At 31.3% G+C, this 14,831-nt stretch overlaps 1 protein-coding gene across 2 annotated transcripts in view; it reads left to right on the top strand.

Annotated features, from left to right (window-relative positions):
* The window catches only part of Sh (Potassium voltage-gated channel protein Shaker), a 171,703-nt gene that overhangs the window by 140,363 nt on the left and 16,509 nt on the right, over positions 1 to 14,831 (top strand). For both annotated transcript variants that reach the window (XM_089695400.1, XM_089695393.1), the window contains exon 4: positions 14,456 to 14,559. In XM_089695400.1, the coding sequence (XP_089551526.1) occupies positions 14,456 to 14,559 (104 nt within the window). The remainder of the gene's footprint in view (positions 1 to 14,455; positions 14,560 to 14,831) is intronic.

The following is a 14,831-nucleotide window of genomic DNA, read 5'->3' as shown; positions in this document are numbered from 1 at the left end:
AAACAAAGTACATCAACAATGTCATAAAATAAACGTACAGAGCCACAGTAAAGTGCACTTCCCCATCTCATTAAAGAACTGATACAAAACCCCGTTTATCCGACAGTTTAACCGAATTTAAAACATTAAATGTAAACCGCAACGTTGCAACCCCTCATACGATGCCTCCATTAATCCGACCAAAATTCATTAAGCTCTGATAAATCGAGCTTTAATTGGTGGTAATTTACAAAGTTTATTTCACAGTCTTTAACTGTCCGACATTATGTAACTTTTTATGTAATTGATGATTATTTGATATTTAAACTGACTTGGGGTGAGGACTAGTAGTGATGTCGGCCCGCTTAAACAATTTAAGTAAGAATAATGGCAAAAATAAATTGAGATTTGAGACAGTAATGAAAAAAACACGAAATACATTTATATCCAATATATTATATCATAATATAAATGATTATGTATTATAGAAAAATTTCGTTAATTTGTTTAGCAAGTTTTAAAATAGCCGCGATTTGTGTTTCTTTGTTTATTCTTTCAATTTAATCTAGAAACCTATTAAACATATAATTTGCTACATTTTTCACAAATGGTCGATAAACACGAGCTACTCATTTGTGGACATATTGTTATCGTGCTAAAAAGGAATTGAAGATTTTCTTCAACGAAACTATCTAAGGAAAAGCACCTGCAAAATGTAACTATGCTCTAAAGACCAACAATGGTATCAATGCTTCATCTGTTACAAAGTACTGAGTTTTATTACTATTTACTAGATTCTTTAATACGTTACGAATATTTAATGCAGGTAATATATTAAAATTTTCATAACATAATATGAACCTTTCAACAGCAAAACATGTTTTACTTCCTTCTCTGAAACGCTAAATTACGCTTCATAGTTCATATGCTTTTCATAATAAAGTTAGCCCTGACATGCACACCCCCCAAATAGATAATAAGGTCAGATTGACTGTGTCATACATAATTTTGTACACGCTGTCCTTGCCTATTTATAGGAAAATTAGTATGGGTTATGATTTATGAATAAAAATAGGTTTTATGTTTTAGGAGGTCTAATAATGTAAGGATTTAATTATTTAGTAAATATCATTGTAAGTATATCAGGATATACCTACCTGAATATACATAATTGCCTGTATGCTAATACGACATCTTATTACATTTAACTTCAACGAACAGTACAGTAAAGCAATTTTAATAGAAAGAAAGTTGCAACAAAAGTTTATTGCATGAATTCGTTCAAATTATGACTTCCTATACGTTAATAGCAATCTATAACTAGTCTTAGATACATGTCATAAATCATATAAAATGTAATTTTTACTTGGTAATGTTATTGATGGAACTGCATTTTATACTAATAGCAACACTTTTCCACTAGTGAATTGTGTGTTTCTATTAACAAATAAAATGTGCATTCCCACAGAAGTTTAGATCCCAGTTTGATTAAATAACAACGGTCTCACATTCGAATAATTATGCGTATTTCACAAAACAATTCGAATGTGTCTCTCACAGGCTCACATTCGGATTGTTACGTATTTCACAATATAATATTCTTTCACGAGGAACGAAATAGAATTAAAAATGTTCCAGTAACCATCCTCTCAAATTTTAAACAACTGTTATTGACATAAAAGATGCAAGTTTTATTTCCGCTGTCACTGCGCTGAATTGTGAATATCCGATATTCTGAATATCCAACAAAAAGCAAATTTGTACGAGCACGTGGTATCGAATGTTACGTATGATGAGAATTTTGAGCAACGAATATCAAGACTTTTTATTTGATATTGAGATAGTGAAATAGTTTTAGGTTACGAGTGTACCTTCAAATGTAATTGTTTCTCTATTATGTTACTGATATTTATGACACCTTGAAGAATTAAATTAAATACAATTTTTCTTCTATCAATCTATAATATTGTTAACAAAAGAAGGTTGCAGATTTTAACGATTTCCTATAGATTTATTCGACTTTTCTGCGTTTTCAGGTTCCTTCTTCTAAACATTTTAAAGCGTACAATAAAATTTTATCCGAGGAACTAGTATCATTATTATAAGAAAATGTCTGAGGAAAGATATAAACATAATTTTGTGCACTCATTATTTCATTGAAAACCACATTTACGACGTGCAAATATAACAACCATTGAGAACATGAAACGTTCATAAATAGGTGGTCACGGTCGATTTATTTTATTGACTACTACAAAATACGTTGCATACATTAAACACCACCTAAATATGTACTATAATTTGTGATACCTAAAACGCTCATACATTTTGACAAACTTGAGCTTGACCATCGATCTCTTTAAAATTAGTTCCTTGAAACTCGTGCTATCGTTCACGTAAAGTTTGTGTACGGTATGACAATTTTGTAAAGTTGTTTTTTGTTTGCTTATTTGTACCTTAGCTTAGCTTTAGAACTATTCGACAGTACGATTTTGAGTTACCAACTAAGAATTCGGAGTTTAAGATAGAAAATATTTCATAATCTTTTTTAGTACAAAATACATATTATTATACGTTTACCCATTAACTGCGTACAACACTGCATACTTACTTACCTACCTGCTTTATAATTACGTATATTGTAATTAAAGTTTATCTGTATATTTAGAAAATCATGTTGATATTTACATATTGCTTTTTATAATTAGTAGGTAATATCTAGCTTTAATATTTGTTTTATAGTATTCATTAACACCGGTATTTTTTTTACGATACTAAAATAATTTTACGCTAGGAAAGACACATGCTAACAAAATGCAAGGAGAGTTATTAATTAAGGTCGTTATACATAACAAATGTACAAATATTCGTGTATGTTTGTTTTCGTTATGACGAAAGCAACGAATCTGGCGCGTCACCTGGTGTACGTCATATTTTATATTTAACATTAATTCACAATATTTCAAGGATTTGGATAAAATTATAGAAAAGTCCGCCTCTTTGGTTAACGTGTGAATGTAGAACTTAGTAGGCCTGTGTTAGTAAAAATAATGTCTCCGTCTGGCAGGACACAGAATGATGATCACCTACTTGTCTCTAAAGAAAAATTGCTCAGTGAAACAGATGTTTCATCCATTACATTCTCGTTACACTTTCATGGTATCAGTATAAAACATAATTTTTTATAACAATATATATTCATTGCTAAACTTTATAAATCTTAAATAAACTCCTTGATTTAGATGATTAAAACAATAAGATTTATAAATACATAGATCCTGCTACAGTTCCCAATTAGTGTTGAAACATCTTTGACATCCAATTTATGTGATTGTATTTATTTTATGAAATAACGATTTATCCTTTCGTGAGAATTACTTGTACACGATGAGTAAAACGATATTTGTATTGGTAAAGCTGAAATATAAAATTGAATGGCCCATTTCCACATCGATTATAATTTATGCCAAGAATTTGGTTGCAAAATAATTTCTTAGTCACTGTTTATTATTATTAATATCTATAAACACTATTATCAATATGTTTAAACTTACATATTACCATAAATAACTTATTATAATTCTAATTAATGTTAGTTACTACGAGATTGTTTTTACTTGAGACTAAATTATAACTATATCACATGGTCTGACTGCATTGAAAGAATTTTAATGTACCTATTGCGAGTTCTATTACTCGAATTATAATAGAAAATCCCAATAACATCAACTGGAATGTAATAGAAAGACAATCGAGTAAACGGGCCGTTTTATACCTTTGCTGGAGTTTCTCTGTAGGTACATTATCTGCTCTCTGGGTTTCCACTTTTTGCACCCATTGTGCAGAAAATTTAATATCTAGAAATGCTACAAAATCCCACTTTTATTGTGAAACAAATTCGCATGACATTCTCAAAAAATACAAATAATTATCATGTCTCATCGTTATTTGTATAAAACCGTTACTCCCATTTTTCATATCAATTAAAAATGTTTAGAATCACAGAAATAACTAGAAACTGTAATCACGATAATTAATTAGAAATGCTCGTTACAAAATGTTTACAGCTGTAATATAGTCGGCGTGGCGCATGATTGAAATAAAATTGTGCCGTTTACGACAGATTTCTCATTTAATAGCTTATACGATCGAATTTTATTAATGCTTCCGCTAATCTTAATTGAATAATACTATCATTAATATCTGACGTCGCGTTTTAAGTCTTGTGTAATAAATTAATGATTTATATCTAAAAACTTGTACATAAATCACATTTTTGCTAATACTAAGTCTTTTAAACATAGCAGCAGCCTAGATGAACTAGGTATGGTATCCGAAAGCAAACATGTCTACATATTTTTACTTTATCCATAAATTTCGAATATGAGTTTTTAGGGTGATATTCATCTCACAGTAAAACTCTCGAAGTAAGCCAGTTCAGTTGATAGTTGTGTTTGTCGTAATCTACCTGAAAATATAGTAGATGATGATCCTAAATATATACTTAATCTTACTGACTTTAAAAAAAATATAATGTGTGATATATGTAATATTAATTACTATTCAACAAGTAGGTATGTATGTACTAGAGCTAGAGAGCAGCTACTAGAGCAGTCTTATTGTAATATATTTTCAGCAATTAGTATAGGTAATAACGTTAAAATTGCACGACATGACTAAAATCGTATTACTCGAGACTGCAAAGGAAACGAATTTATTAGGTTATTAACTGTACTTCCTCATTCCCTACCAAACTGCACTTTATATTATCACAGGTAGGTAAATATCCTACTAATATTAATAATGCGAAAGTTTGTGAAGATGGATGTTTGTTACCCTTTCACGCAAATACTACTGAACTGATTACAATAAAATTTGGAATGTAGGTAGCTGAAGACCCAGAATAAAACATAGGAACTATGCGGGGTTTTCTTTGAAAACGCGGACGAAACCGCTTGCGGAAATCTAGTCTATCAATGAATATTCAAAGCTCAAATGTACGTGCTTTCGCTGAACAAAATGAAGCGGCAATGAACCCCGAAATGTATTGATTAAAGATTAGATGCGCCATTGGACTAATGAGCGGTGTTTGATGCTCGATGCATTTAGGGTAAAGCTCTAATTATCTCTCTAGTTTATACTAGCATATAGTTATCAGTACATACATACATCTAACTCTTGTTTATACAAGCATATATTATTTATATTATCTGTGCTAGTATACACCTAGTATAAATTAGACGTGCGCGGATCTTTAAAAGGAACTTAATGGAAAACTATGGTATGATTTATCTTTTATAAATAGAAAGCTAGAAAAGGATTTTTTTTATAACTTTATTCATTTTAAAAATAGGTAGTGGGCATGACTACTAGAATATTATTGATATTATATACTTGGAATAATTATAACTTATCTTACAAATACTCAAATTCATCACGCGATAGCCGAATACAAATATTCATTCAATATCTCTCCAATGATTATTTGATTTCCATATTCAGTATACCCTCTGTCCTCTGTATATCAAAATTCATGCAAATATATACAACGTTGAGTGGTGCATTAGATACAACGTGATTGATTCCATTTTGTTTTTAGTTTTTTAGTTATTTTAAAAGCTTTTAAACAAAAAGCCTTCATAAATTGAATATAAACAATAAATACATACAAAGTTCCGTTCTGATAGCTTTACAGCATCATAGATTCAATTATTATCTTTTTAAAAAAATATTTATAAAAGGCTTTTAAACAAAAAGCCTCCATATATTTAATATAAACAATAAATACATACAAAGTTCAGTTCTGATAGCATTACAGCATCATAGATTTAATTATCTTTAAAAAAATATTTATAGAAGCCTTTTAAATAAAAATCCTTCATAAATTGGCACAAGCCAGGAATAACAAGCCTGTATCAAAACACTAGCTTCGCTGAAATTGACTCGGTGAAGTTAACGCATATTAAAATTCGTCGAAGCGTGCCTCAGCTGCGATAGTGTTGCATATTCATTTCACGGTCACAGAGCCATTAGAATTGAAGTCAAACGTAGGATATGCATGTAATAAACTAACTTAGGAAATAACTAGGTATCACCCGCGCGGTTTTACTCGCGGTGTAATTCGGAAAATCAAAAAGGGCACAAGTATTTCGATATCTCACGTGTTGTTTTAATGTATATATATAACCTATATTACTGTAAAGTTTCATTGAAATACGGATAGTAGTTTTTTAGTGACAAGGTAACAAACATCAATACATTCTTACAAACTTCACGTTTACAACATTAGTTGTATATCTCGGTATTTAAACTAATATTGCTCTCAAACAGTTGTTTACGTCCCTTGCACGGTATCGCGTGACTGTTCCATCTTTTATTTCTTCGCGTTTTGTTTTGGCGACACTGAAGACACGAATATTATGAAAACAACACAACCACAGACAGTTTACTCTTTGTTACCCTTTTATTTTCTTTACCTTTAATATACTCTTTAATAATCATATGGATTGCCTGAGTGTTAAAAAAATCCTGATTGTAACATGACGTGTTTCTTTTGGCTAAGTACTACAACTTTTTAACTTCTTTTTAATTAATTGCAAAACATGTGTTAGAGGAATTAAAGCTAAGCTAGCTAAGGTGCTATTTATTTAACTCGTTTGTATCCTACATCGTACACATTCTAATAAAGTCAAACGGCGTTGTATCTCCGGGAACTAATTGTACAAACAATTAACTAAATCGTTCTCTATTGGCAGAGTGCAACCGTCTTTGTTTAATTGCTCTGATTGTATTTACAACTAACTACAATATATTTCTTCGTGAGCGTCGAAGATCTTAAGTTAAACGTGTTTGTGGATTGATGTTTCTTGGTTTTATACAGAGATGAACGTATTTAATTTAAAATTAAATACCTTCTTCTCTGTATATCTATAGTTTAAAACTTAAAACCTACATAATATTAGCTACAAATTTTGTTAATATATTTGAGACTAAACTTTCAAAAAGTGAACTAAAAATGAACTTTGCTAAAACCAATATATCTTTTTACAATAGAAGTAGTTTAGGTTAACTGCATAACGGTGTAGGAGTTTATAGAAATCGATTTTCGATTTTTATCCATTCGTTATTCACAAATTGCAGGAAAACGCTCCGTAAAAATGAATGCCTTTTAACAGCAAAACTATTTTTCCAGCATATTTCAAAATTTTCACACTATACAGGATAGTGTGAAAATTTTGAAACGTACATTGTTCGCCATAAAAAGTTTTAGCGAAAAAAGCGTCATGTTCTAATTAATAACACGAACAAAACAAATATGAGTCTTTTTAAAAGCATTAAATTCTACAAAACTATACATTTAATAATTCTACTAAATATTAAATTAATAAGTACATAAATTTTCATATACAAAAACGAAACAACTATACTCGTTGATATTTCACTTTTGTCAAAATATTTCTATGGTATATCGTATCTACAATTATGAATTATTATCAAGCATAGACTTGCATTGGTACAATTATATTAGTATCGATCCAGTAATATCACTTCCCTACTTAATAATCGTTCCAATGGACATTTTAATTCTCTTCTACTCTCAGCATAGGTAAATGGATTTTTAAGGGGATTATTTTGTGATGCAATAGTCTATAGAATAAATAATGAAAACTTAAACATTATTCACAAGTGGTGTGATATAAATCCATTAACTTACAGTTAATCACCTCGTGTAGAGTAAACAAGCAAATAAGCAAATATTATTTGACATTGCGTTTCCACGCAAACCCGCGCATAATCCGACGAGTAAATAAATGAAATTCATCTCTCGAAGCATCTATCAATAAACGCATAAAAGCTATCCCATTCCGCCACCTGTTCGTAAATGGTAAGTATATGTGTTGATTGCCACTCGACCGTGTTTACTTGCTTTAAATCATGTTTAATTGGCCCGTTTCGCACTATTTCACTGATTATTTACAACTGGCCATCGCTTTGTCTGTGTTTGAAATATGGCTCTTCAATCTCCACGCTACTCGAGTTTACGTTCATTAGTAGTCTCGTGTTGGAATACAGCTTCCTTAGTGACGGAATAGCCTTAGTTCTGGCAAGACAAAAGTCTAGTACCTACACTTTGTATTATACTAGAGACGGCTTAGAAATTAATTTCTTTTCTCTGCTGTTTTGTGTATATCAAAAAGGAAAAACATCCCCGCTTTTTGTAAGGATCGTCTTATTTCTTTCATAATTGTATTACAAATCTGCGTCAAATAAAATCTCCATCCCATATTTAAATGTATTCACCTTTTCAATATAACGTCTTGGAAACGAAGCCAAATCCTACAGAAAGCAAAATGAATCGTTTTATATTTTATGGAACATAAATACACTCGTGTTGTTAACCTCAAAGAGAAATGTGTGTAAAATATATTAAAAGAATCTTTCAACAGTCATATTAAAATACAAATGGTAATAAGGTATTGAAAGTGTACTTACACCCTCACGTTTCATTTTTTATGATTACAATATTACAATATCTACATAAGGATGAAAAAAAAATAAGACGCAATTTTTTTAATATAAAAGTTAAGTCTTTTTTCGGCGAGATGATTGAATATAACAAAACAAAACCTTATTCATTTCGTCTTTTAGCATTAAGTCTTTGTAATTTTCCATAAAGAAATTGGATGCGTAGATGAAATAAATAAAACCACGTAAAATATTTACAGTCGACTCGGATTTGATAAACGAAGTTCACTCCTGCATCATTCATCATTTCATCCAAGCGACCTGCGATAGGCGGATAAATCGGCTGCCATTTATTATGCTAACATACAGGTGATTATTTAATAAACGTTACAATAGGTAATCATGCTAACGAGTAGCTCGTGGGCCTAACAGGTGCCATTAGCAAAATAATTAATTGATTGTTCCATCGGATTATAGATCAACCGATTGACCGCTGAACATCGAAGCTACGATATAGATAGGTTACATATTGTGTCTATTGACTTGAGGGCATGTTATTTTCCTTTACCTACATGTTCCTATTATGTGACATGTTATTTTGTTGTACGTATACTTACAAATTGTGGGGCTAATTCATGTCTGCTGACAGATTATAGGGCGGATTATTTGAGTGTCAGTGCAGTGGATATTTGAAAAGAGGAATTTTCTTTTTATCTCTAAACTTTCGACGATAATTATTTTTTATTTAAAATAATGATACATGTACTTATACGGGTGGTTATTTCGGTAGTACTGCGGTAACAATAATATTATGATATCTTCAACAATTTGCTTGAATGGATTGTGACTTGCGAGTGGTATCGAGGAGGCTTCACTTCTTAATTGGTTGGAACCGAACTGGACAGGTTAGAAACAATAGTTCAAGTGGATTGTCGAATTGTAGCCGTAGACTCGCATTCCGAACAATATTGTCAAGGATCATGCTAATATAGCTTTAACATTTTGTAAGAAGTGTCTTCGGATTTTATCCTTGTCTTCCGCGTTAATATTTAATTATGTAGTTATATTCATAGTATTCATCACTTATTTTGGTAACGGACCTTGATCGAATGATCATCTATTCATTTATATTTCTATCTTTTTTTTGTAAGGTATGTCTATAGTCCATGTAATGTTACTATTTAATTAAGGGCAATTTTATTTATTTTCTATGTTTTATAACCACTCTTTAATATTCTCATACAATGTTTTATCCTTGTAACGGTCAATATAATTATTTATTGACGACCATGAATTAAAAAATACCGTAATATTTATTTTAGTTCGAAATTATAGGCTTTGAAACAATGTCTTTGTTAGTCCATGTATTTCAATTGCTGTGAATCTTGTTTACTACAATATAATAAATCGTTATTAAGATATCGATACCAAACCATACTGTGTATTTGCTTTGTGGATGTTTCGTTCGTACATTTCTTTTTTAAAGTGAAATTTTTATTACATCGTCTCAAACTTTTTGGTCTGTGTAGCGCATGTCGCGTGTATCGCGGCTGCCGAGTAGGTATGCCTACTCGGCAGCCGACCGTCACGCGACATGCGCTACACAAAGCAGTGTTCGGAACCGTTCGAACAGTTTCACTTTTACCGTGGTTTCATAAAACCACACAACATTTTTATTTAAAATTATGCTTTGCTTTCATAATTATATACGATTCAATTCTTTTATTTATACATTACTGTATGTTGCTTAGACTACAATTACTAATATTTCATTATCAGTAATATTTTATCATCCCATGTTTACGTAGAGTCACGTACCCAAAACAGAAAGCTCATTATAATTCGGTAATTTATTAATTTATATTCATATATTAGAACAGCTTCAAAGAGAACATCGTGTTTAATTCTCATCACACATCTGAGATACATTATTCAAAATCTGTAAATAGAAAAGTATTTTTAGATGATTATAAATACGTAGGGATTACTCGGCAAAACGCGTAAAGGTCAACAAGAAAGGCTCTGAAAGAAAGAGGACGCTTCCGTCTCCATCCGCCGAATATCGAACGAATATAAGTACACCTGATTTGACCTACTTGGCACGAGAGAACTCCTCAAATTTACTTGCCTTGCCAGAATCTGATTTAGCAAACCTTAAGTGTTGTAAAAAATGGAATGCAATATTTATTATTCCGGCATAATTTAAGATGTTTACGCCTCTGAAAGGGTCAGCAGATAATTAAGTGGTTAGGTTAGGTTTATGCATGAAAAGATATGTAATAGGTATACTCATGCATTATTGTCGCCACGTAGACTTCTCTTTATTAATCGTTCTGTGTGAAAAGTATGTTCAACCCGATAGTTTATGAGCAGCTAGAAGATAAAAAAATAATCAATGTAACCAAAAAACAAATCTTTAAAAACATCAAGTTAATTTTTGTCTATTCGCTACACGTCGCCAACTTTGGACCAGACCAAAATTGACTAACTATCCAATTAACGGATGAAGGCCCCAACTTTGAAAGCAGAACTCGTGTAACCTATTACCCAAAAATATTCTACATTTACCTGTGACCTAGACTTGTCATGTCCCTATATAGACTTTAGACCAATCGGGAGTTGCAATTTGAAAAAAAAAGAAGACCAACTTTTGACACTTTGTAACGAGTTAATAGCGTTTCCATTTCATTTGAGATGTGGATTGAATTTCAGTATGCAAATAGAAATCCATTTATGGTTTAACAGCAGAATGCAATATTCATTAGATAGATTAATTAACTATAGTTCCGTCTGGATTAATAGAAACGTTTTTACTTGGAATTCAATGTCGTTATTCTAAAAGATGTGCTGAAAAATTCTGCAAAATGTATTAAAACAATCCTATCAATCGTATTAAAGAAGAATATTCATGATATAAACGATATTTCTTTTAATCAAAACCTGAGCAAGGCAAAGCTACTGTTACCCATATTATATTATATTACACCTGAATTCCTTAAAGACGAACCTAATACCATAATCCAACCACAAACCACGAACTGCCGAAGCATTGCGCATGAGACCCCAAACACAATATGGTAGGGATAAAACCCCATAGGTACAATCTGAAAGTACATTTCGTGAAAGGTTCGCTTGCTATGGGAAAAATGTTATGTAATGAGTTTTGTGTTTTCTGGTTTCGATAATTGTATTTATGTTGAAGTTTGATTAACAATTATTAACAATTAATATTAACAACAGAATAAACTTGGCGTCGTGAATAAAAACCAGTACACTTTCTGAATCAATATTTATGTCATTTTTATTGATAGTGATGAGAGTTGATGATCATAGATTGATGAACCTTAATCTCCGTTTAAAAATTGCAACAGTTGAAATCAGTTTGTTTCTTGAGAAAAATCAATTTTTTTTAATTCACGTATTTTTGTTCTAATAAATAATATTATGTGTATAATTAGGCATGCTCACAAGTTTAATCCTCTTAAACTGCTTAATGATTTAAGTTAAGTACTAGGGAATCGGTACAATAGTCTCAATTGTTAAATCCTATGAAATTAGAGAATATTAATGGTTTTTTCCATCTTATAGTACTCTCTTCAGTAAGAAAATTTCCGTAACCCGTAGAAAAAAACAGAAACTTATCCCAAAATTTACCTCGCAATTGAGAGCGTTAACATTGCATTCGTCCTTTAACTCTAAAATTAACATTTTAGAATATTATTAAATTTCAATGTCGCAACATTTATCTCATTTTCTAAAAATAGACGAGTGTTGTAAAAATAACTAGGCCTCTAAAGCTACGTTGAAAATAGTTTCTTAGTGTTGCGATGCGACAAAAGATGGAAGTTTTTATTGCTCGGTATGCAGATACATTAAGGGCCGATTTTTCAATCGCGAGATAAACAGTCTAATAACTACCCCTCGAATAGATTTATTCAATTATTTATCTAACTCATTACGGCTCGCCTATTTTTCAATCGTGATTTATTTGATGAATAACTATCTGACCAAATATTTCCATATTTGCAGCACTGCTCTCGGAGTGGCGAAACAAACATATTAAATTAGTCAGGTTAGAGCGGGATAGAGTCAAATCTTGCAATTTGTCAACAACCGTCATTATGACTCACGTCAGGAGTGCACTTGTCTTCTATGATTGTTGATTGTTGTTTTGATTCGAGTAAAGAGTTTAGTTAAATTTGTGTTTCAATTTATATACTTTACGATGGAAACGACATACTTAAAGGCAGCGTTCGGCAAATTTTCAATGGCATGGTCATCAGTACTATCAAAAACATCGATTTCAATATGATTTTAATTGATAATAATTATATAGAAAGAGCTTTAATTGTTAATAATTCTACGCTCTATGTTATGACATACGAAAATATCTCAAATTTGACGCGTCAGTTGTCAACTCAAACGCCTAACAGTCGAATAGCGCGCTATCTGGCCGTTGGAGCGGCAAATAGATTTATTCCTCAAATAACGTAGTTATTGGATAGATAAGTCCTATTAGTCTATTGAAAAATTGAATATTTTGTTAACTGAAGAATAAAGTCTATCTAGCTGTTTATCTGGGCATTGAAAAATCGGCCCTAATGGACATAAATGTCATACTTTTTATAGTAGTTCTGACCGCAACGTCTTCTAGACTAGGTATAGTTTTAGAAAAATAAAGATACATTAAGATCTAACTTATATTTGAGATTAGAAAGCTGTATATTATGGCACATGCGGTATGATATGGGAGAGTCTCATCAAATAAAGGACTGTAAAATATAGAAAAAATACCTACATTTATTTTGAAAATGTAATCGATTAACTTTGAACTAATAAACTTCAATAATACTACAAAATAACAAACTCCCAATATGGAAAAAACCCCAATCACATTATAAAAATATCACAGAGTAAAATAAACAAACACAAAGAACCGATTTTTCCACCAAGTCACATAATATTTGCCAACTAATGTCAAACGTGCCGCATACTATAATCTGAAGACTAGTCCAATCCGAAACTCAAAGATCAGTTTATTTTGCTTTTCATCCCCATAACTGTTCAGAGCTTGTGTGCAAATGTTTTTATATGATAGTGTCGCAGCGGTCGGGTCTCAGCCCCGAGAAGACAATAAGTAGGTCAAGACACGTTCCCCGAATAACTAGACATTTTATATATACTTGTACAAGCGATATACATGCTAATTTCAAACTTCTTTACGCTAATTTTGAAGTTATCGTTTGGATAGCGCTTCAATGATATTATGATGTCGCCGGTCGGTCTAGTTAAGTTCGATAATGTTCGTTTTATGCCAACGAAGATTTATCCCGGCAAACTACCGCTTTATGAATTTCTTAATAGTTGTTTTCGTAATATTTTCTGATGTTTTCATATATTCGTGAAGGACAAATGAAACAAAACAAAGATCGACAAAGTCGGTTTGTCATTTATTTTTGATTTTCTATAAATGGTTTACCGACTTTAAATACATGTACTGTATGAAGTAATTAGGCAAATCTTGCAGAATTTCAGGGAAATATCCAGTAATTTATACAATTTACAATGATATTATACCTTCCTAAAAACACGATTTCAAGCAAATTTCAAGCCTTTGTTATGTGACAAATAATATGCCTTTTCAGTGTCAGACATTTCCCAGAACTCTATAATAATTTTACTCGTTAAATTTATTAATTAAGCAGCTTTACTTCCATAAAGATACGCTTAATAAAGGTAAATAGAAATTAATAGCAGACAAAGAGAAATGGCTTCTTAACACCCTGTAAAGGAGATTACTTTTTATATAATAGACATATAAATAACGAATCATTGTGTTTATATTTTATAGTCACTGCCTTCAACGTGAAGACAGATACTATACATTACGTGATAACTGACAAAGTCGACCATTATTTAATCGTTTTTGAAGAAAAATATTTCTTTTTGTGTACTATTTAGAAAATTGTAGTTGTATCAATGATATTAACAATACATTATTTTCCCACAGGTAAGCGGCCTTAGATTTGAGACACAACTTAGGACATTAAACCAATTCCCGGAGACACTCTTGGGCGATCCATCGCGCAGGATAAGATACTTCGACCCTCTTAGGTAAGACAACTAGCTATGAATACGTTCTATATTTCATACAAACTTGGTAGAAGATACAGCTCAATTCAAGGATCTACACGAGGTTATAAATATAAAGCACGGTCCATCTTTAGCCATGGATTAGCCAACGACACGATTAATATAAAATCACACTCACACACGCACACAGACTATCTGGGAAGAGTAATTGCTGACACATCATAGCATTATGAATAGCATGATATTATGACTATATACAATGCTCTATCAAACCGCTACTTAATTTTTATTCA

The sequence above is a fragment of the Colias philodice genome, chromosome 1 (genome assembly GCF_061535455.1).
Source record: "Colias philodice isolate Cphi_HAF_F1 chromosome 1, ilColPhil1 Martin Lab GWU primary, whole genome shotgun sequence".
NCBI classification, from domain to species: Eukaryota; Metazoa; Arthropoda; class Insecta; order Lepidoptera; family Pieridae; genus Colias; species Colias philodice.
This window is presented reverse-complemented; position numbering and strand designations above follow the sequence as displayed.